We start from the raw sequence: 21,580 nt of genomic DNA, 5'->3' as shown, positions 1-21,580 counted from the left end.
GTGTGTGTGTGTGCATGTGCATTAGGTGGTGAAATCAATCCAGATGACATGACTGGGTCATACCATTGACAGCCATATCACTTTTGGCCCCGTTGAGGCCATTGGGCTGGGCTGTATATTCTGACCCTGCCGTACATTGTGTATTAGGCTGTTCCCAGTCTGTTCACCACCCATACATCTCAAGGATCATGAAAATCATTAAAAAGCAGATAGTGACGTCATCCTTCTTCAAAGCCTCTCGCCCACTGCCTTAGGAGTAACACCTCAAATTTGGGGTATTCTGGGTCTATCTGAGCTATGATTTCACCCTCAACCCATTTCTCTAGCTTTGTGTCTTGCCCCTCCAGGCCTCACTCTTTACATACCAATCAAACCAAAGAAATTACAGTTCTCTGTAAATAGTTGACCATTTCCTGCCCATGTCTTTGCTCTTGTTATTCTTCATGCCTGGAATAGCCATTCCTCAGCTCCTCCTCAGTCCTTCTCCCACTGTCATGACAGTTTTAACAATTCTGTTCCCCTTCAAGATCCAACTTACTTAGCCCTTCCTCCAGGAAGCCTTCCTGAGTATCCCAGGCTGAGCGCGGTATCTCCTTTTGTGCTCTCATAGCACAGGTACAGGTCCCCCTCATGGGGTCCCAGAACTGATGCATCGTCATAATGCTATGGCTGTATCTGTCTCTTCCAGAAGGAGGTGACTACCCAACAGGTCGGGGGTCCCAGCTGTTTCCATCAGTGCCCTACACCCTGCATGTGATACAGTTCACTCCCCCTAAGGCTGACACTAATCTTGTGGGTCTTTAGGGTTGCATCCACTTGCTCGGAGGTGACTCTTCCATTCGGTGGGAGGAGCTTCATGTCCATTCCTCAAGGATCCCGAGGCCATGGCCTCCAAGTGTCCAACCTTGTGATCCTGGTTTGGAAGCTCCACCTCCTCCTTACCATTTGAATGCAGAACTAGATGCTGGCGATGATCTGTAGGACATGGTTCTGTGGGTCAGAGTTCCGAGAAAGCAATTCACTCACCAAGATGCATGGATTTCCCCCTTTTTTCCGTTCCATCAGGGAAGCACCTTGCCCAGGTGAATGGATTCATTCACTGATTGACTCAGCAAATATTTACAGTTCTGTGCCAAGCCCTGTTCTAGATACTTGGGAGACAGTAGTAAATAAGATGAGATGACTTTTCTATCCTTGAAGATATTACGTTCTAGAGCAGAGAAGCAAACAATCCAAAGCAAACACAGGCACAATCATTCCAGGTACTGAGAAGGGGAGACAAGGTAGTAGGGGGTGAGGAAGGTACTTAGGTATGGTGACCAGGGGACAGCCTCTCTGTGGAGGCAACATTTGTGCTGAATGATGAAAAAAAGCTGCTCAAATAAAGAGTTAAGCTGCACTGTCCCATGTCACAATATTCGTGTGGTGGTCACTGGCCACACGAAGGTACTTAAATTAATTAAATTTAAATTAGTTCTTCAGTCACACTAGCCACATTTCAAGTAGTCAATAGCCAGCAAATGGCTGGTGGCTACCATATTGAACTGCACAAATAGAGAACGTTTTCATCATCACAGAAGTGTTCTATCTGATGGAGCTGAGCTTGAGAAAGAACATTCAGGGGAGAGGGACCTGCATGTCAAAGGCCTTGAGGCAGGATGGGACTGGTGTGGGAGGGACCAGAAGGCAGTCACGGGTAGGGCAGAGTGAGCAGAAGGAAGTCATTGGTGAAACTGATGTCAGAAGCAGGGGAGGAAGGGACATTGGATTACTTACAGGAGAGCACATGGATGTTTTTTTCAAAGAACTGCCTCCTTCCCTTTCACTTGTTGAAACTGGGCATGAAGTCAAGATGAGATGGGTCTGATAGACTTTTAAAAGGAGAATGAAAATGATCTCTAGAGAGAATATTAAGTATGTAAAAATCATGGAGAAAAGATCTGTGTTAACGAATACAGCATGGATATAGCGTGTCCTGACTCGGAGAGAAATCCTGGTTTTCTCCAGTGGCCAGGGGCTGAAGTCATTCACTGCCCCTCTGACTTTAGAAGGAGGGAGCCAAACAAGAACATAATCTACCCGGTCTTTCCCCCAGATCTCTTAAAAGCAGGACAGTGTCTTTTAAAACCCTTCGTAATGTGGTTCTTAGCAAAAGTAGGATTTTGACTCTTGTGTGTGAGAGGCTAGAATTAGATTAATAACAGGAGTTAATAATAAATAAATAAACAGGAGTATCTGAGCCTTGACTTCATTTCGTTTCCCATTTCACGAGGCACTCGTCCCTTTTTTGCGCCTGCCTCTTTGCTAAACAGGTTTTCTTCCTTTCTTTGTAAAGGTGCCTTTGTTTAAACCAACCAAGTTACTTGCTTTTACTGTAAACACAGTGTCCAGTGACTCTCCTTATTGTGGAGATCCAAAGCTTCACAGGAGGAAAAAAGCCTTCAAGGTCACTTTCTGATGTTTGTATTAGAAAATAAGTCATCATGACCAAAAAAAAAAAAAAAAATGAGCTACACATTGGCTCCTCGGGGCTTATTAGTCCATTACAATTGAGTCCAAGTGACAGCTAGCATTTGTTGAATCATAATTGATCTGATAAAATGTAATCTGATAATTAGGAGCTGTGTAAGAATAAATACACTCGACTCCTGTTTCCTTTGCCCTTGAAGGCTCTCACGCGGTTCCAAACCGCACCTTTGAATCGGAGAAGTTAGGGCGGTTCACGTTGCAGTCTGTGTGCTTCCTGGGGCAGTGTCCACCAGGTACGTGCGCACACGGGGTGCCAGCCCAGTCCCACTTCACCTGAAAGGCTGTGACCTGGCAGAAGGCTGCGTCCTTGCATCGGATTTTCATCCGAGGAAAGGGAAACCTGGTTGCAGCCTTAGGAACAGCTGGTTCTGGAGATCAGGTTGTACCCGAGGGCTGGTTGGGTCATGATTGCCACCTGGATGCTGTTCTCCCTCTTCACGGTAGGTCTTCTGGTTACTTACTTTTCTCGTGGAGTTCTGTGGCGTGTCACGGAGGGAGCTTACACCTGTAGGGCCTCAAACTCGGGAAGGCACATTTCCCGTTATTCTTTAGGGGAATTACCTTTTTTTTTTTTTTAAGGTTTTATTTATTTACTTATTTGATAGAGAGAGAGAGAGACAGAGATCACTAGCAGGCAGAGAGGCAGGCAGAGGAAGAGAAGCAGGCTCCCCGCTGAGCAAGGAGCCCGATGCGGGGCTCCATCCCAGGACCCTGAGATCATGACCTGAGCTGAAGGCAGCAGCTTAACCCACTGAGCCACCCAGGCGCCCCAGAATTACCTTTTTGAACTAAGGGCCTTAGAGTTACCCAGAAAGAAAAAGCACATCCCTTGACGTTTCTGGCACTGGAAGGAGCTAACGGTGTGCTCCCATGGCCAAGTTTTCTTTAAGAAAGAGAAAGCAGGATAGCGCTAAGGCTGTTAAAAATGCTGTTCTTCAAGTTCCAATTTTGTTGTGAATTATTTCTCTCTCCCTAGTAATTACTGTAATATCTTAGGACCTTCGACTTATATAGCATTTTTCTTCTCAGGGAGGCAAAGCTCAAGTAGAAATGTTCTCTGGGATTTTTACCCGATAATTTAACGCTGCAATTATTTCTAAACCAGTTAGTGATGATATTAGATGTGTTGCTAGGAAACTAGGCATACAGCTCCTAAGCTGTGGAATACAGGAAAGGTATACATGCTATGCTTTAAAATCTGGTCAAATTATTTGCCACTGACCTTGAATGTGTTGGCAAGGTTGGTAGGCCTGGGGGAAAGCTAAAACCTATCCTTCTTCGTGTTTGAAACTATAATGTGAACTTTTCAGACCCACTTCTGGCCAGACATTCTGTACCCCACAGGGGGTTGGGGGCAGTTTTTGTACTTCCGTGCTTCCCTAGCCCAAGGCAAAGAGTATAGGGATATATGTACAATGCCGCCTACATCAATATAATGATGGTAAAGTAGAGAAAGGAAACGTGAACCTGAACACTTGAACTTCTTCAAGTTCACAACAATCAGGTATTGTTGTCTGATTTGCTAATTCTTTTCTCAAAGAGTCCTAAATGATAAAGTTGCACTATTTGATGAGTTGTTTCTTCGTATTATAATAGTTGGTTAGAACGGCATAATGGTTGGTACAATATATTAAAAAAATAGCTGAAGAAATTTGTAATAAATACTACAGTTAGTAAAAGTAATGTACTAAAAATGAAAAAAATGCAGACGTCCAAGGTCAATAAAGCTGTTGGAAAACATCCTCATAACTCAAGAGAGATGACTTTGTTTTCAGACTCTTTCAAATTTGCATGTGCTGATTTATAAAGTAATGTGTGGGATCTTTGCTTCTTTCCTGATCCCAGACGATTTTGTGTGGTTGAGATGTATATGTATATTTTAATCATTGTTTAAGCTTTATTCACTTTTTATATACATGCAGTAAAACCCTTTTAGCCTACAGTACCCCACAGGGGTTTGGTCCAGTGGATACGGTTGCAGATTTGTTTCCACAAGATACAGAACAGTTCAGTTATCCCACAAATATATTTTGTTTTCAAATTTCTGTTGGCATGTTTGGGTATCTAGTTTACTCTTACTTCTGAAGGTGAAGCCGTGCAGTTTTGTCACAATTAACACAACAGCTTCTGACACCTTCTACCTAAAAGTTGAGTGAGGTATTAGAAGCAAGGTCTGATTTGCTAATTCTTTTCTCAAAGAGTCCTAAATGATAAAGTTGCACTATTTGATGAGTTGTTTCTTCGTATTATAATAGTTGGTTAGAACGGCATAATGGTTGGTACAATATATTAAAAAAATAGCTGAAGAAATTTGTAATAAATACTACAGTTAGTAAAAGTAATGTACTAAAAATGAAAAAATGCTAATTTTAGGGGGAGTTTATATATATGTTTTTACATAAATTTAGTACTAGGGTTTTAAGGAAATTGAAATGCTGCTAGAAGCAAGGACTGCATGACTCAAACTAGCTTACAAAAGGGGCTTTAGTAGCTCAAGTCACTGAAAGGTAGGCTTCAAGCATAGCAAAAGCCAGGGGTTCAAAAGACAGCGTCAATGTCCCTCCCCCCCCCCCCCCCCCATTCAGCTGTGTTTTCCTCTGTTGGCTCCATTCTTGTTTGGCTCTTTTCCTTGTGGGATCAATATGACTGATGGACAGCCTCTCCAGGCTTTTATCCCATTTTCTCAATCTTTCCATTCCTTGGAATGGAGTCTCATGGGCTCTGCTTGGCTCTCTTGCCCCTTGCGGCCCTGAAGGACAGGGAGTGGGTAGGTATAGTGCTCCGATTGGCTGGCCTTGGGTCACATGCTCAACCCTGGAGCTGCTGCCAGTGACTGCATTGGGCAGAGGGGGTAGTGTTAGAAGGGGTAGTTCTTTAAGGGAAATTGAGGGACAGGTATGTCAGATAGACCAAGACAATACAGGTCCTCCATAGAGACATTCAGGCCATGTAGTCCGCTGTATTTTTTTTTTAATCATCTTGTAAACATATACTCTAGGCTGACCTTCCAAACCAGTGAAAACAAAACAAACAAACAAAAAAAGTGTTCAGGATTGATTGAGTGATTTTTATTTGTTTTTTTATTTGCTTATTTTTGAGTGAGGACTTGAAACGTTGTACTGGATGGGAGATGTGATCATTTTGGAAAAGAGTACTGGAAATTGAGTGACCATGGAACTGTGCTGAGTTAGGTTGATGGGGCATGAGGAAAATCGGTCCTGTGGCTATCAATGAATAAGGAACCTAGTATCTGAGGCAAAAGCTGAGGGAAAAAAAAATTGGCAACTGACCGAAAACTGAGCTTAGGGTAGCATTGCTGAAGGAACAGGAATGGTGTCTCAGATAGAAATGCTGTCAGAACATTTGAGGAGAGTTCACAAAGGTTGAAGATAGGTGGGGTTGGTCTCATCCTATGAAGTGTGATTGCTTCCAGAATAAAGTCCAGATTCCTAAACATAGCCTTTGCGACCTATCCCCGCCTAACTCTCCAGCCTCCCCTCTCCCATTGCTGCTTTGCACCCTGTCTATTAACACCTCATCGCTGAATGGTGGGTGCGCGCATAGATCAGATGCTTGATAAATCTTTGTTGAAGATAGTTCATCCTCATACTTTAGTTGAGGGTCTTGGAGAGAATTACTCCAAAGACCCCTTACAGATCTGTGCATTTTCTGTAAAACAGTGACTGGGAAGACTCATCAAGGGTTATGCCTTTCTTCTAGTCAAATCGATGTGTATCTGGGGGCATTTTCATCATTTAATGTTAATGACCTAGGTTGTAAGGCCAACATTCAGCCCCTGTAGCAAGAGAAATAAAATCTATACAGCACTTTCTTAGGATTAATAGACATACAGCTTTTGGAGAAATATAGCTGATAAATTTTTACTTCCACAGATGAGATCATTTTATGAGTTCTTGGAATGGTAACTGTAATATGGTTTGGATCCTGGGGCATCAGATAGGCCAGGTAGAGGTCTGCCTTGCAAACTAATGCAAGCATTAATTTTATACCATTCCACTGCCTAAGTGGCCCGTTTAGCAGACATTGTGGAATCATCCCTGTGAGCCGGTTTGTACGGGGTGCTGGGGACACAGAGGTGGCTAAGACAGGATCTCAGCCTCTGAGAGGCTTACTGTCTGTTTGGTTTGATTTTATAATCATGATAAAATGGACATAGCATAACATTTTGCCATTTTAACGATTTTTAAATGCAAAATTCTAGTATCAAGTATATTCACAGTGTTACCCACCCATCACCATGAACTACTTCCAGAACCTGTCTGTCATCCCAAATAGAGTCATGTAAGATCTCTCCTTTTCTCTCTGGCTTCTTTTGAGTAGCACAGTGTTTTCAGAATTCCACTATACTGTAGCATGTAACAGAATCCCATTCCTTTTCATAGCAGAATAATATTCGTGTGTGTGTGTGTGTGTGTGTGTGTGTATACCACATCCTGCTTATCCATTCATCCAATGATAGACTCAGGTTTTTCGTACTTGTTGGCTACTGTGAAGAGTGCTTCTGTGAACACTATTGTACAGGTACTTGTTGGGGTCCTTGCTTTCAATTATTTTCAACATGTACCTGGCTTCCTGTCCGATTTTGCATCTTGTCTGGTGAACGGGCTGGTCTGGCACATCCATCAGTGGCTTCTGGCAAAGATCTATGCTCGTTTCCCTTCGTTTCTGTCATGCTTTTTCCGTCCTAGGTATATGGGGACCTGGTTTGGTAAAATTTGATGAGAAAGAAAAGAAAAATCAGAAAGTAGCCATTCTGAGAGTGGAAAATAATGAACCTTTTTTCTTCTTATGCCAAGCATGAATGACTCCCTCTTCTCCTAGGTCAAGGGGCTGCCAGGAATTCTAGAAAATCCTCTCCTCATGGATCTCTCTCTGAAAGCATGTAGGTGGAGGATACTATCTAAATGGGTAATCCTGAACATAGCAGAGTGGCTGCCTGTTTAGTTATTAAGCGCTGTAGGCCAAGAAGACACTGGCGGTCCTGCTCTGCAGGGTCTTGCTAGCTGTGAGTTCCATGGGGGATAATAGGCAGAGGCCTGCTTTTAACTTGAGCTGCTTGTGTTTGGGTTAGTGGCATGCCTTAGAAATGGAAGGGAGCCAGCCTTCCCTTCAGCCACCCCAGGCTTCCCCCTGAATTTCCTTTTTACCCTGGGATTTCATATGGACCCTGAGCTATGTAGCAGATCACATATGGCCTGCTGTCAAGCATGAGAATAGCCTTTTTGTTCTTGGGGAGCTGCACCAAGCAAATGGGAGAGGGGGAAGAAACTCTTTTTTTAGCATGAAAATACATTGCTATAATTCTTCCATTACCCCCTCCCTGCTTTGCTTTTTTCCGCCCAGGGCTGAATCACAACATTTGGCCATAACAATGAAAAAGTGGTGACTGTTCACTCTTGAGCTCCTGGAGTAGGATGGCCTGGGCCGGCCACTTATCCTCTGTCAGGGCTGGTTGTGGGGTTACACTGGGGCATCTCTAAATCTCCCCCAACCCCCGCCACCACTAGCTTAAATGCACAACACTGTGTAGTCAAACCCCCTGAATCAGTGAGCCTGTGACTTCTGAAGGCACAAGTTCAAATCTGATTTCTAATAAGAGTAGAGTAGGCTGGGCAGTTTCATGCTACTTTTTCTGAGTATAGAGGGGGATGTGTTTCTTCTTGGTTTTTCTGGACAGATTTGTTCTTATTGCTCCCCTACAAAAAACCTGGAGCATTAGTGCTAGTTGCAGGTCCAAGGGCCCCTGGCATTGGTTGGAGACAGCTGATTGGATCTCATTAATAACCTCCCCCCCATCTCTCCCCATTCGCGCATAGGCACATGGCTCTTCCTTTCCGCTAGCCTAAATAGAGATTTACAGGTGGTTCATGTATAATGCATAGCAGGCAATGTTCTTTCCTGACTGATTAGCCAGTCATTTTTGGAAATTCCATTATGTGTCAGGTGCTGGGGACCCCAAAATGAGTCACATGCATCCCTACATGAAGGGGTATTCAGTTAGTGATCTTCCTGCTACTTCCTGGGAAAGAGATATTTTGGTCCAGGACAGCAAATTTGTCATAAACATGAAAAGGAAGTCTGTTGATATTTTATCTTTTATTCATAGCATGAATGATGTATTCAATAAGGAATGTCATTATGTCAGATTCTTAATAGGATCACAGAATTTTCAAACTGAGTGAGAATGTTGGTTCTCCATTTGGACTGCTAAGTCCAAATGTCAGTCGACTTTTCTGTAAAACGGGGATAATACTAGTACTCGTTTCATACATTTGTAAGGAGGATTATGTGAATTAATTCACAAAAAATGTATTCAGAATAAAGCCTGGCACTTAGAGCCATGTTACCTTTAAATTACCGATTCCTTCATTCTTCAAAAAATGACTAGTGGATATAGTTGCCTAAGTCTGTGAATATTCTACAAACTACCGAATTGTATGATTTAAAAGCGTGAATTTTCTGGTATGTGAATTTTATGTCAGTGTAGCTGTTATAAAAGAAAATGAATGGGAAACCTGGATGGCTCAGTTAAGGGTCTGACTCTTGATTTTGACTCAGGTCATGATCTCAGGGTCAAGAGATCGAGCCCTGTGGCAGGCTCCACACTCAGCAGGGAATCTGTTTTGAGATTTTCTCTTTCCCTCTGCCTCTGCCCACCCCTCTACTGTATGTACTTGCTCTCTCTCTCTCTCAAATAAAATTAATCTTTAAAAAAAAAAAAAAGAAAGAAAGAAAATTAACTGAGTATCTATTATGTGCTGGGCACTGCCTTTTTAAAACTGACAGCTAAGTAGGTAACCTGCTCAAGTTGAATGGGTGCAGAGATGGTTCTAGAGCTCTAGTCTCCTGGGGCACAAGCCAAGGTCTTTGCAAACCATCAAAATAAAATGAAGATTGCAGTTCAGATTGGAAGCTGAGGTCAGTTTCTTAACCAGACCTTAAGAAAGAAAACGGTAGGACCTAAGAACCTTAGCTTTCTACCTTTACCAGCTGTTTCTAGCACTTCACTTACCTGCCACACACCTCTGTGTTTTCAAGACTTCAGACAAATAGATTGTAAATAGTTTTATAAATACACTGGAAAATATGACAACATTCTCCCCATCCAGCTCTAAATACAGATGGATACTTTTTGGTTAGATTTTTCCAGTTGAGTTATTGCTTTCAATTCCCCAACTTTGATATTCAGGAATTAGAGCTTTCTGGAAGGAAGAGAGAGAGAGAGAGAGAGAGAGAGAGATAAAGAAAAGGAAAGAGAAAGAAAGGAAGGAAGGAAAGAAGGAAGGAGAAAGAAAAGAATAGCTTCCTATTGCAAGACAGGGATAGTATTTAAAAATCACCCCTACTGGCCTGGAGGGCTTAGTCATTTAAGCATCTGCCTTTGGCTCAGGTCATGATCCCAGGGTGCTGGGATCGAGCCCCACATCCGGCTCCCTGCTCAGCGGGGGGGCCTCCTTCTTCCTCTCCCTCTGGCTGCTGCTCCCCCTGCTTGTGTTCTGTCAAATAAATAAAATCTTCGAAATAAATAAATGAATGAATGAATGAATAAATAAATCGGCAACAACAAGTTACCCCTACTTACCACCACTACAAAAAATGAATAATACAAATTTTGTCCTCACGGTGAAGAAGATCTCATTGATTGTGGAGATTTCCTAGCTAAGTCTAAAGAATCTAGAAGACAGAAGAAGAGAGAAGTGGGGGGCGCCTGGGTGACTCAGTGGGTTAAAGCCTCTGTCTTCAGCTCAGGTCATGATCCCAGGACATCCTGGGATCGAGCCCCAAGCCCGGGGATCGAGCCTCCCAGAGGGCTCTCTGCTCAGCAGGGAACCTGCCTCCCCCCCTCTCTCTGCCTGCCTCTCTGCCTGCTTGTGATCTCTGTCTGTCAAATAAATAAATAAAATCTTAAAAAAAAAAAAGAAGAAGAAGAAGAAGAAAGAAGTGTTTTCCAAATAAAATGGCATTGTCTCTCCCCGCTGGATCCCATTAATATAGTCACAGAAACTGTTTTAGAGCCGGAGTTGCCTGTAGCCTTGGGCTCTCTTCAGCTGCTGCTTTTTCTCTCCATATGCTTTGTTCTGGGGTTTCTTCCTTCTCCTGACATTTGGTATTCAGGATAAGGGAAAACGACTTCCCCTGAACCAGTGAAATTACTATCAGGAAAAAATGGCTCATGTTTCTAGGCATCTGTGAATGAGATGCTTCTCGGAGCGTCCTCAGCAACTATCTTGTGGAAGGAAACAGAAGAAGGTACAAGTTTTCAGCTCATCCAGTTACCCAGGATGAACATGAAGTACTTCTTGCTTCAGTGGCCCCAGACATCACTGGCTTTCCCCAAGCAGATGGGCAGCATTACCTCACTGCCATTGAATGAATAGGTTTGCCCCTGGCGGGTTGGAATGGTGGGGAAGGCTATTACGAAATCTCATTTGCTTTGCAGGAATCAGTTCAGGAGTCCCGAGAAAACACCATCTGAAAAATGATAAAACAGGACTGTAACTTAAATAAGCTCCTTGTGTAAATCAGATTGGCCCCAAACTGCTCTGACTTGGCAGGTCATTCTCCTAGTAATTTTGCACTTTTGGGGCAAAGAGCATTTTTTAATTGAATTTGTTTCTTGTGAGTAGGACCAAAACCAATTGTAAACACCTTTGTGGCTCCCCTCCCTTCTCTCTCTCTCTCTCTCTCTCTCTTGTTTTTTTGTTTTTTTCCCTAGGACTGTATCATCTGGGGCACAGAATTTAGCTCTGAAAGCAGATAGCTGAAGGGTAGTGAGGAGGGGGAGGGGATGGTAAGAAGAGACCCATTCAGTTCACACACACAACACACTGGAGTTTTATCAAGAAAGGTGCTAAGCACCGGGTAATAGACTCCTTTCATCAAACAACTTTGGGCTGTTTATAAATCTCATTTATCAAGGGTTGGACGTTTGACCTCAACCTAAGCTGAGGTTTGAAAGGGTAGCCCTGGGCCCGCAGAGAGATGGAGAGCACAGCCCTGCTCTTCTAGAATGGGGAGACGGTGGTGGAGAAGACCATACAGCGCCCCCCCACCCCCGCTGTCCATCTGGGAGGAAGCTGGTCCTTCTCTGCTTAACCCAGTGTTTGTCCATGGACCTAGTGTCCCCTCAGTCACCTGGAGGAAACCGAGGCAGCTTCTCATAAGACTGTGGAGTCATTTAATAAAAATGGGTTCAGGTTTTGATTGGGCTACTGTTTACATGAGCTAGGGTGGGGGGTCCTGAAAAAAGGCCATTAGAAATGGGTGGCTCAGTTTTTCACTCCTCTGCTGTGTCCCAGATAGGAAGCTCCTTGTGCTAAAGAAAGGCCAAAGACCATTGTCATTTGGCTCTGTTAGATACCCCAAGTTGGCTCCCTGGCCCCTTGAAGGCCACAGGGCACTCTCACAAAAAGGAGAGTTGTTTTTAGAATTTGTGTCAAGGAACGTTTTTAGAAATCATCAGTAACTACAAGGACCCTGCGATGCTTTCATGCCGGGCCTGTGACAAGAACATGTGAGGTGGCTCCAAGCCCTCCTCAGCCTCGGGAGAAGTGGGTTCTCCCAGCTACCTTGAAGACGCTGGTCTGGGGACTTACTGGGTGGCTGGTGGCTCTGCTAAGCAAGCTGGGGTGGCTTCTGGGAGGTGAATCCCTAGAGGAGGGGGTCCCCTAAAGCCAAGTCATGATGCCTCCTGACGTCGATGAGGGTTTCTGTCAGTCTTTTCCCAGAAGTTTAGAAGAGAAGCCATGTGAATAGGGGTTACGAAGAACATTCTTCTTAGAGTTGAACCTTTCGAATGTCGCTAGGGTCCATTAGGTGACCCTGGATCTTTCTTGAGGATATTGGCCCCTTTTCAACCAAATTAGGGATCAAATCTGGCTAGAACAGAAATCTTAAAAAATAAGGCATGCGAGGTCTCGGGCCGGCCTGGGGAGTTTTGCCGGCGTGTTCAGGGTCCTGCGTTTTCTATTTCCTGAAGGCTCCGAGGGCCAAGGCTGTGTGCCCAGCAGTTGGGTCCCCTCTTCCTCTAACCGTGTGGGGAACATCCGCTGGGAGCTAAGGCGCTCTCTAGCTGTGCTTGGAAGACAAACACAGGGTAGGAGGACGGGGCGGTGCCGGCAGCGGCCCGGCCAGGACGAGGCAGACGGAGGTGGCTCCCACGGCTCCCACTTTCACTGGGAGAACCGCGGCGCCCTTTCCCTGCCTGAAATCTGGGGGCAGCTGTCACTGCCCTTCCCTCCGGCCTCCCCAGAGAGAGAACGCAGCTGACTTCTGGGCCTGCCTGAAGTCATCCACAGCTGCTCGTGTGTTTTAAGTAGGAGAACAAAGCAAGCCGTGTTGGCAGAGGGTAATCTGGAGGAAAAAGTTTCCTTTTCATGGTTCCGTTTCCTTTTGGATGTGATGTACGACCCTCTTGCTAGATAGCCTGACAGATCGCTGGCCTCCAGGGATGGGGGGGGGGGGATCTATTCCAGATGATTCCTACTACAATGGGCCTTGTGCCACGGTGACGGTTCCTGCGTGCTGGGCTCCCTCTGGGCACATCACATGCACAGTCTCCTTTGGCTCAGTGATACTCCAAGGACCGTCCACCCATTCCATTTTCAAACAAGGGCACCGAGGCTCAGAGAGATCCAGCAGCTCGCCCACAGGGAGCAGGTGGCCGAACCAGGATCCAAAACCAGTTTCGTTTGATGCAGAGTTCGACACTCTTCCTACCCTGGCAGTGCATTTCGCTTTCTATCAGCATTGAAAGTATGCTAACTGCGAATCAGACACCCTCCAAAAGCAGGAATATCCTCTTCACAGGGGAGCACCTCAAGGAAATCGGGCTTACCTCTGTTTCCTAGGCAGTATTTGCTGAGCTGTTAGACACAACATGTTTGGAAATATACAGGGATTTATTACTATGTTATTAGGGTATAAGCCTTATCAAGCAGAGAATAAATTTTCCATCCACTGTTATTGGCATCACATATTTTTTGTTTGCATTATCTTCAGGGCTGGATATAGAAAGATTAATGTAAGGAGAAAAAAAAATCAGATGTGCAAAAGTAAATAAATTATCTCAGGCCTGGTCTCAGATTCACTGCTTACGGAACTGAAAGCCCGAAGTCCTTGGACCACAGGAGCACTGCCAGAATTTCATTCCCTGATCAGACTCCTGACCTTGTCCAGGGCTAGCGGGAGCAGCAGGCCAGGGTCAGGACAGAAAATCAAGACTGGCTAAGGAAATGGCATGTCCTTCCCCACCCATGCCCTCCACACTTTAATCCCCTCAATGGCCCTTTGCTCTTAAATGCTCTCAAAATTAAGACCCTAATCCTACATGGTCTGGTCCCATCCACCTCTCCAGATATCTTTTCCTCCAGGAGTGTCTTGCCCCATCCCAGAGCAGTCTTAGGTTTCTTGTCTGGGGTCTATCAAATTAGACTGACAAAAGAGAGTTACAAGAGGAAAACAAACAGTTGACTGATCCCCACGTCCTGTGTGTATGGGGTGTGTGTGTGTGCGCGTGTGCGTGTGTGTATACGTGCGCACATGTGTGTGCCTCCGTGTGGGAATAGTTGGTGATGAGTAACTCAAAGGGGTGGTTAGAACTTGAACTTCTATAGCATCTTAGCAAAGTGATAATTTTATAGAAAAGTAACAAGACCAAGGAAAACGACTTTGAGTTTCTAGGGTGGTGCATTGTGAGAAAGTGAACATAGGGAAGCCAATGGTGGAGAAGCAAGGTGTGTTAGGAACGTTCTTCTGGTGCCAGTTTCGGACTGATGAGGGTCTAGCGTTGTCTCCAGTGATTAACTTATGTGCTGCTAGTAGAGAGAGGAAGGGGGACACCTTACAAAATCATGCCCTGTTTTTAGGCAAATAGGGGGAGAACAGAGAGCTTTTCTTTTCTTTTTCCTTTTATTTTATTTCCTTCTTTCTTTTTCTTTTCTTTCTTTCTTTCTTTTTTTTTTTTTCCTTAATTTTACTTTTGAGTACTCTGTACACCCACCAGGGAGCTTGAACTCTCAAACCTGAGATCAAGAGGCACAAGTTTCATGGACTGAGCCAGCCCAGCACCCCACAGAGAGCTTCTCTTGTATTGTCTGCTACATCTGGATGGCATTCATCTCAAAATAATTCTGTGCCAGGGTGGCATGTTCTGCTCCCCTTCACCAGCCGCCAAAGCCACCTGCCATTTTTGTCCTTGCTCCTCTCACACCTCACTCAGGGCCTTTGTGGAACCTGCCACCAGCCTGGAACAAGCTTCTGTCCCCTTTCATGGCTTAGTTAATGCCTTATCTTTAGATGGCAAATTGTTACTTCCTCCCAGAAGGCTCCCCTGACCTCCCTGACTAGCTCACGTTCCCCTGTTATAGAGGCTGTCAAAGAGTACTTTCTTCCCAAGCACTTCTCACAAAAGCAACTTTACATGTATTTGAGATTGGAAAGTGTCTTGTTTCCCCACTACAATAATTTCCAGAAGACCGCTCCATACCTGGTTTTCCCCATCGTGCCTGGTCCACGGCACTCCTTTGCAAGAGTGAATGACTGCGAGAAGGAAGGGGAAGCCCAGGGCGGTATTCAGATCTCACCGCAGTGGCCGTGCTAAGTTGCACCAAGGGAAATACTAAGCAGGTAAACAGCTCACATTTCTTAGCCATGGTGTTAAATTTAAAAAGAGAACTTGGGATGCCTCGGTGGCTCAGTCAGGTAAGTGTCTGCCTATGGTTCAGGTCACGATCCCAGAGTCCTGGGATGGAGCCCCTGCATCATTCTCCCTTCTCAGGGAGCCCTGCTTCGATAACGCAGGGCTTTATACCTGCTTTGATAAAGCTTCGATCTTTCCCCTCGGGTGATTCTGCTCAGGAATCAGAAACTGGAGTGTGGCTGCTGTCTGAGCATTTCTTGGCAGTTTTTTTCCTCTGGTTGATTTTTCTACTTGTCCTTGAATTTTTATCGAAGGGGAAATGTCCCTTGTGAATCCAGGTGGCATACAGAGAACCAAGACCTCTGGGATTAGGCAGAGCTGGGCCCTCATTCCCACAGCTCCCTTGGGTAGAGACATCATTTGCCTTATTGGCAAGAGACCAATTTAAAAAAAAATTTTTTTTTTAAAGATTTTATTTATTTATTTGACAGACAGAGATCACAAGTAGGCACAGAGGCAGGCAGAGATGGGGAGGGAAGCAGGCTCCCTGCCAAGCAGAGAGTCTGATGCAGGGCTGGATCCCAGGACCCTGGGACCATGACCTGAGCCGAAGGCACAGGCTTAACCCACTGAGCCACCCAGGTGCCCCCAATTTTTAAAATTTTTAATCACATTCTTTCTTGCTCAGATTTCTCTTGGCTTCATGAATACGGATCCTTCTGCTTCCCTCTCCTTTCGGGCTCTGTTTGATCCCTTGAACATCTAAAGGAATGCCAGTCCCACCATCTTCTAGGAACCACTCAGGGGTCTCCATCCCACAACAGTGAGTTTCCTGTTGAGTTTCCCCTGGGAAGCTCCCATATTACTGTTTGCTTGTCATTTGGCTTGGCTCCATTCTTCCTCTTGTCTGTAGTCTAAATGCAGCCTGGGGAGTTCTCCTCTTTTTTTTGAAGGGCAAGGTGTCATATTTTGAGTTCATGTCAGTCTCAGACTGGAAGCTGTCCAGACTTTTGTTTGGATTTCAGATATTAAGCCCCAAACAAATTAAGATGTAAGTTGAAACAGTTCCAGATTTGGTAATGCTTAAAATTCCTCCCGGAGCACAAATCGTCCCTCACTTGAAGCTACCCTAAGTACAGTTCTTGAATCTTGAATCTCTGCATTCCTTGTAAACACTCATGGTAAAAACAGTTAACGATTAATCTGCTTGTGTTCCAGTGACTGAGAAAATGAGCATCCACACTTCTGAGGCCTCATCTTATCGGGCTCTGAGGGGTGGTTTTTATAGCTAATGCGAGGCCTTGGTTTATCAGCTCCACTGGCCTGGAAACTCCTCCTTAGATCTGAATATTTGGGATGAGCAGAATGGACCCCGCTTAGGAATTCCAAGAAGGCAGAATCAAGATAGAGAGCTGCCAAAGCTCACAGATGTGGAATGAAACCCATTTCTAAACCTGATTCTTCTGCTCAGTTGGTCATGTGCTTAAAACCTGGACTCACTTGAGATTTTTGTAGCTGGTTAAAATATGTCAAACCCAGAATTACGCTTCTTTGTGTATTTATTTGTGAAACATAATGATGGCGATTCCAGGGCCGGGTAAGGCCCTGTTGAAATCTTATGAGCGGATTCCATCGTCTTTGTGCTGCAGAAATGCAAAATGATAACTGTTGATGTGTGTCTTGAGTTGTGTGGTTGCGTGTGTTACATGTGTCTTCAGACTGTCTTGGCTCTTTTCTCTCTAGAACTCAATCCCCAGATTGAGGTACTAGTTGACAGATTGATAACTTACTCAGGTTAGTAAGGTGGGGAGAGGAGCAGGTGGTTGTGTGCTGGGGCCGTGTCACTGAGAGGACAGGTTACGGGCTCCCAGTGCTTTTCCATCCCTGTGCACCCGGCTCCCTGATTCCAGGTGCACTGAGGACCAGTGTGCTTTCCCCGGTGCACAGCAAGGTAGGAGACTAGGGGAGAGAGAGAACAGCAGCCGGGAATAGTTGGGAGAGAGTTGGCAGACAAAGGCTTGTGTCGCTTTGTGTGTGTGCACAAGCCTCTACGTCTATCAACAGTCCAGAAATTGGATTGCCGGTCAATCCTCAAATGGCTTGTTTATGAAACTGAAAGCTGCTATCTCCTTTAGGAAATATTCAATTCCAGCAGTTAGCCCTGAGGGTTAAAGAACCTCCCTCTCCACAGTCTGCTTTGTGTGGTTCCCAAACAATGCTTTGATGTGCGAGGCTCTCCTAATGGAAGATAAGCCATCAATTAACCCAACTGGAAGGTTAAGCTGAAAGCAGACTTTTCAAGGAAGGGATTATCTCCAAGTTAACCACTGATTGACTTTATCTATCTGGGATATGTTCTTATGAAAAGGCTTAATCTCCACCTAGTCCGAGGGCAAGAAGGGCCAGAAGTATTGTAGTTATTTGGTTTGTTTTGAAAGTCCCCGTAGAAATTGGATCTTTGGTCACCTGAGCCTGGGATGGAGAGGACCATAGTTTCCTTTCCAAATAAGTTACCATTTGAATTCCTTCAAGAATCGGTCTTAATACTGTTAAATTGCTAGGGGCTTTATTTTTATTTCCTTTACAAAAAGTGAGCAGAAGCATCTATTTTATAAGAGTTGTAGTTTTTTTTTTTTTTTTTTTAATGAGAGTATTAACAATATTGTGAGTTTAAGCACAGTGCAGATGAAGCAGACTGGTAATTGTGTGCTTGAGATTTGAGATTCTGATTTCAGAATAAGTTTTCTTTATTTTGACTTTCAAATACCTTAGAATATTGACAAATTCTAGTCTTAATTTCCATAGAGCTTTCCAGGAAAGTAATTCATAAATTGAGCTATTTCACTGTTACTTTTTTTTTTTTTTTTTAGTATGCCTTGCATTTGCTAGTATGTTTAGGAAACCAAAAGGGGACTATGAAAATATATATTGTCAAAAGCACAGAAAATAGTATAGGGTAGTTATTCCACCACCCTGCTACAGTTAGTAATTTATTTTCTTCTTGTCTTTTTTCCCCTGTGTTTGCTACAAAGTGTAATCCATCTACCTAGATTCTATTTCCTATTTCCTCAGCCTCATAGAATGTTTCCAAAATTATGTTCGTGATCCTTCATGCCCTTAGTGAGGCCAGAGTTTCTTCTGGGGGGGGGGATGAAAATTTTTAGAAATAGTGGGAATGATTTACTACATTGTGAATGTATTATTGCCACCACAATGTACTTTTATTTTATTTTTTTAAAGATTTTATTTATTTATTTGACAGTGATCACAAGCAGGCAGAGAGGCAGGCAGAGAGAGAGGGGGAAGCAGGCTCCCTGCTGAGCAGAGAGCCTGATGCAGGGCTCGATCCCAGGACCCTGAGATCAGAAGGCAGAGGCTTTAACCCACTGAGCCACCCAGGCGCCCCCACCATGTACTTTTAAAATGACAAAAGAAAAAAGGCAACTTTTATGTCATATATATATATATTCCCCCCACTGCTCCGTACTGTTAAGAAATGAAGTTCGGCTGAGTAAATTTAAGGATCTCATTGGCTTTATTAAACCGTTCCTGGAGTGGGCAGCATCCCATCTAACCAGCAGAGGAGAACGCCAAGGGGGTGTGTAAAGGCTTTTATGGGAAGGACAAGAATGGGGCAAGAAAGTTTTAAGCCCAAGAGAAGATAGGATTATTCCAGGCAAGCTCACTTCCCCTCAGGGAGAGGGCCTGGGGGGCGGGGGTCATGTTAGGTAGATGACCACATCTTCCTTTGGGGGGCATGGAGAGAGCCCATGTGACAGATGATCCCATTGGTGCTTATCAGAAAATTCCAGATTGACAGGTTAAGATTTCTGGGGGAGATTGAAACTGCAGTTAGGTTAGGTATTAAGCCCTGGTTTGGTGACTTGGCCTGGCCCAGTGATGCCATTTGGGGCCTCTGGATTTCTTTTGAACACCACATTGAAAAAAGTACATAAAAGCTGTGCTCATACATTGTTTGCTTCTCTCCCCCCCCCCCCTTTTTTGAGAAGTAAAGTATTGACGGATTTCAGAGTTGTAACGCTGGGAGAAACTGTTAGTGTGGGCTTTATTTTCCACGAGATTCAAAAACCAGAACTTTTTAATACTATGTAGCCTTTGAAATAAGCCTAAAATTTAAGAGGAGAATTTTCAGCAATGTTGTGGCATGTCATTAAAACTTAAGAAATGGGGCGCCTGAGTGGCTAAGTCTATTAAGCGTTGGCCCCCAGCTTGGGTCATGATCCTGGAGTCTCGGGGTCAAATCCCACATTGGGCTCCCAGCTCAACAGGGAGTCTGCTTCTCCCTCTGACCCTCCCCCCTCTTCCATCTCATGCTCCCTCTTGTTCTCTCTCTCGCATAAATAAATAAAATTTTTATAAAAAAAGTAAAATTCAAAAATCTCAGAGATGTCATGTTTCAGGTTTGAGGTCATTAAAACCCCTCCAGGAACACAGTGGCTGTTGTGGGAAGGAGGGCCCCCATGATGGATGGTGGCCCTTGACAGATAATGACAGTTGAATAACTCTTCCAACTAAATTGCCAGCTCCCCAACACCAGTGAGGTCGAACCCTGCCCATAGGGACTTGCTACAATAACTAAGTCCTTGAGAAGGACATCCAGGTGTGACAGCAACATTCTGCCGGGGTGTTTCTGCACCAGGGGGCTTCATGGGGAAGCAGGTTTGACCGGGGCCCTACAGAAAAGCTGAGTGAGAGAGAGAGGTCACCAGTGAGGAAAACAGATGAGATTTGGAAAGGGTGGCAGACCCTTAATTCCAGATTCAGGAGTGTCTTTAAAAAAAAAAAAAAAAAAAAAGTTTTTAGTACCCTTTACTGAAGGCCTCATTGGGGACCATCTCTTGTTTCTTTTAGTTCTTAGAGCCCCCGAGTCAGGACTTAGGGAGTTACGGACCCTCAGAAAATGTCTGTGCTACACTTTGGTGGCGGGAAGGAAGACCCGGAGGGAGACCACAGTGGCACCACCGATCTCAAGCCTCCATCGAGGTGACCAGGGTTCAGATCACAGGCCGGTGTGTCTTTCCAGACCGCACACCTGACTTCCTTTGCCCCTGGGACATGTGGTCCCAGACATGGTGGCTGTGGTGCATTCAATTCCAGAATTCTTAAACAGTGCAAAGATGCATCCAGGCTTGCAAAAACAAGGGCAAAGCTGGATATGTGGGCCCATTTGGGATCAAGGTTTTCAACATCTCTTACTCTTTTAGGATATTGTTTTGTGTTCATATCCCACTTGAAATTCACTGGCCCTATACCTTGTTAAACACAAACTTGTGAAATCAAAATATGATCTTAAAGAATGTTTTCCACAACAAGTTCAACCATGGTACGGACGAGAGAATGCACTATCTTGGGAGTTTCGGTGCTGCATGGTGACGCTGAGGGAGGCTGACTTAGTGGGGAGCTGGCAAACCCCTCATTAGCACCCCACTCTTTGCAGGTGAAGTCTTGCCCCCTCCTTTCTCCATTCCCCTGATGGCCAGACCTTTGCCAGCCTGAGATGCCGGCGTTCTAACCGTCTGTGCTGGTTCTGAGGTTCAGCATGTCCTCACCAATGCGGGGAGTGTGGGTTGGGCTTATTTCTTCATTTTGCATAGGAGGTGCTCAGAAAAACGAAGGGGAAAAAATGGGAGATTCAGCATTTTAGAACACAACAAAGCAACATCAACATCGTGGTGTAAGCCAGCCTTCGGGTACCAGCATCTCACAGCCGGAGATGTTTGTTGATGGATTCCTGAGCCATTCAAGTCCCCACCTGCATGCCCGGCCCCTGTTATTTCCTGTTCTTGGATCCTTACCTTCTGTCCTCTTGTTTGGGGAGGCATCCACATCCGGAATGGACTGGCTTCTCTGGGCTCCCTGCTATTGTGGTCCAAACTGTGTACACGACAAAGAGACATTCTTGGGAGTGGCCAGACATTATCTAGAGAATTCCAACCATTCAGCTGAAGAGCAAGTCCCTCACCCAGAACTTTTAGAGGAGAACTCCAGGCATCTCAAGTAAGGGCAGATGGCAAACACAACCTTGTAAGACCACCATCTGATTTGGGCTCAGGTCATGATCTTGGGATCGTGAGATCGAGCCCCGTATCGGGCCCTACACGTGATGGGGAGTCTGCCTGAGATATTCTCTCTCTCTCTCTCTCTCTCTCTCTCTCTCTCGTCTTCTGCCCCTTCCCCTGCTTGGGTGCTCGTGTGCTCTCTCTTAAATAAATAAATCTTAAAAAAAGACTACCTCCCAAGATAGAGCTAAGAGCGCTAAGTGAATTTTCCTTTTGGTGGGCCATGGCACATCGTACATTTTACGAAAACAAAAAGGATGTCAGCATCTGCTTCTTTGTTGTGGACTTTGAAGAGCTGGGCAAGCCAGGG

General features: G+C 44.8%; 1 protein-coding gene and 1 long non-coding RNA gene across 8 annotated transcripts in view; one reads left to right on the top strand and one right to left on the bottom strand.

The window, feature by feature from the left end:
- Positions 1–21,580, top strand: part of PALM2AKAP2 (PALM2 and AKAP2 fusion) — a 451,783-nt gene that overhangs the window by 378,741 nt on the left and 51,462 nt on the right. The window contains exon 1 of one of the 7 annotated variants that reach the window (XM_059141748.1): positions 2,946–2,969. The exons of the other annotated variants lie outside the window; for them this stretch is intronic. Coding sequence (XP_058997731.1) covers positions 2,949–2,969 — 21 coding nt within the window. The 5' untranslated portion in view covers positions 2,946–2,948. Of the gene's footprint in view, positions 1–2,945; positions 2,970–21,580 lie in introns of those variants that run through there. 7 annotated transcript variants of the gene reach the window in all.
- Positions 6,328–21,217, bottom strand: LOC131812364 (uncharacterized). Its single transcript, XR_009346310.1, has 3 exons — positions 21,007–21,217; positions 10,907–11,022; positions 6,328–7,250 (listed from the first exon to the last, which is right to left on the bottom strand). It is a non-coding gene; the product is annotated as an uncharacterized LOC131812364 (long non-coding RNA).

This window comes from Mustela lutreola, chromosome 12 (genome assembly GCF_030435805.1).
Source record: "Mustela lutreola isolate mMusLut2 chromosome 12, mMusLut2.pri, whole genome shotgun sequence".
Lineage (NCBI taxonomy): Eukaryota > Metazoa > Chordata > Mammalia > Carnivora > Mustelidae > Mustela > Mustela lutreola.
This window is presented reverse-complemented; position numbering and strand designations above follow the sequence as displayed.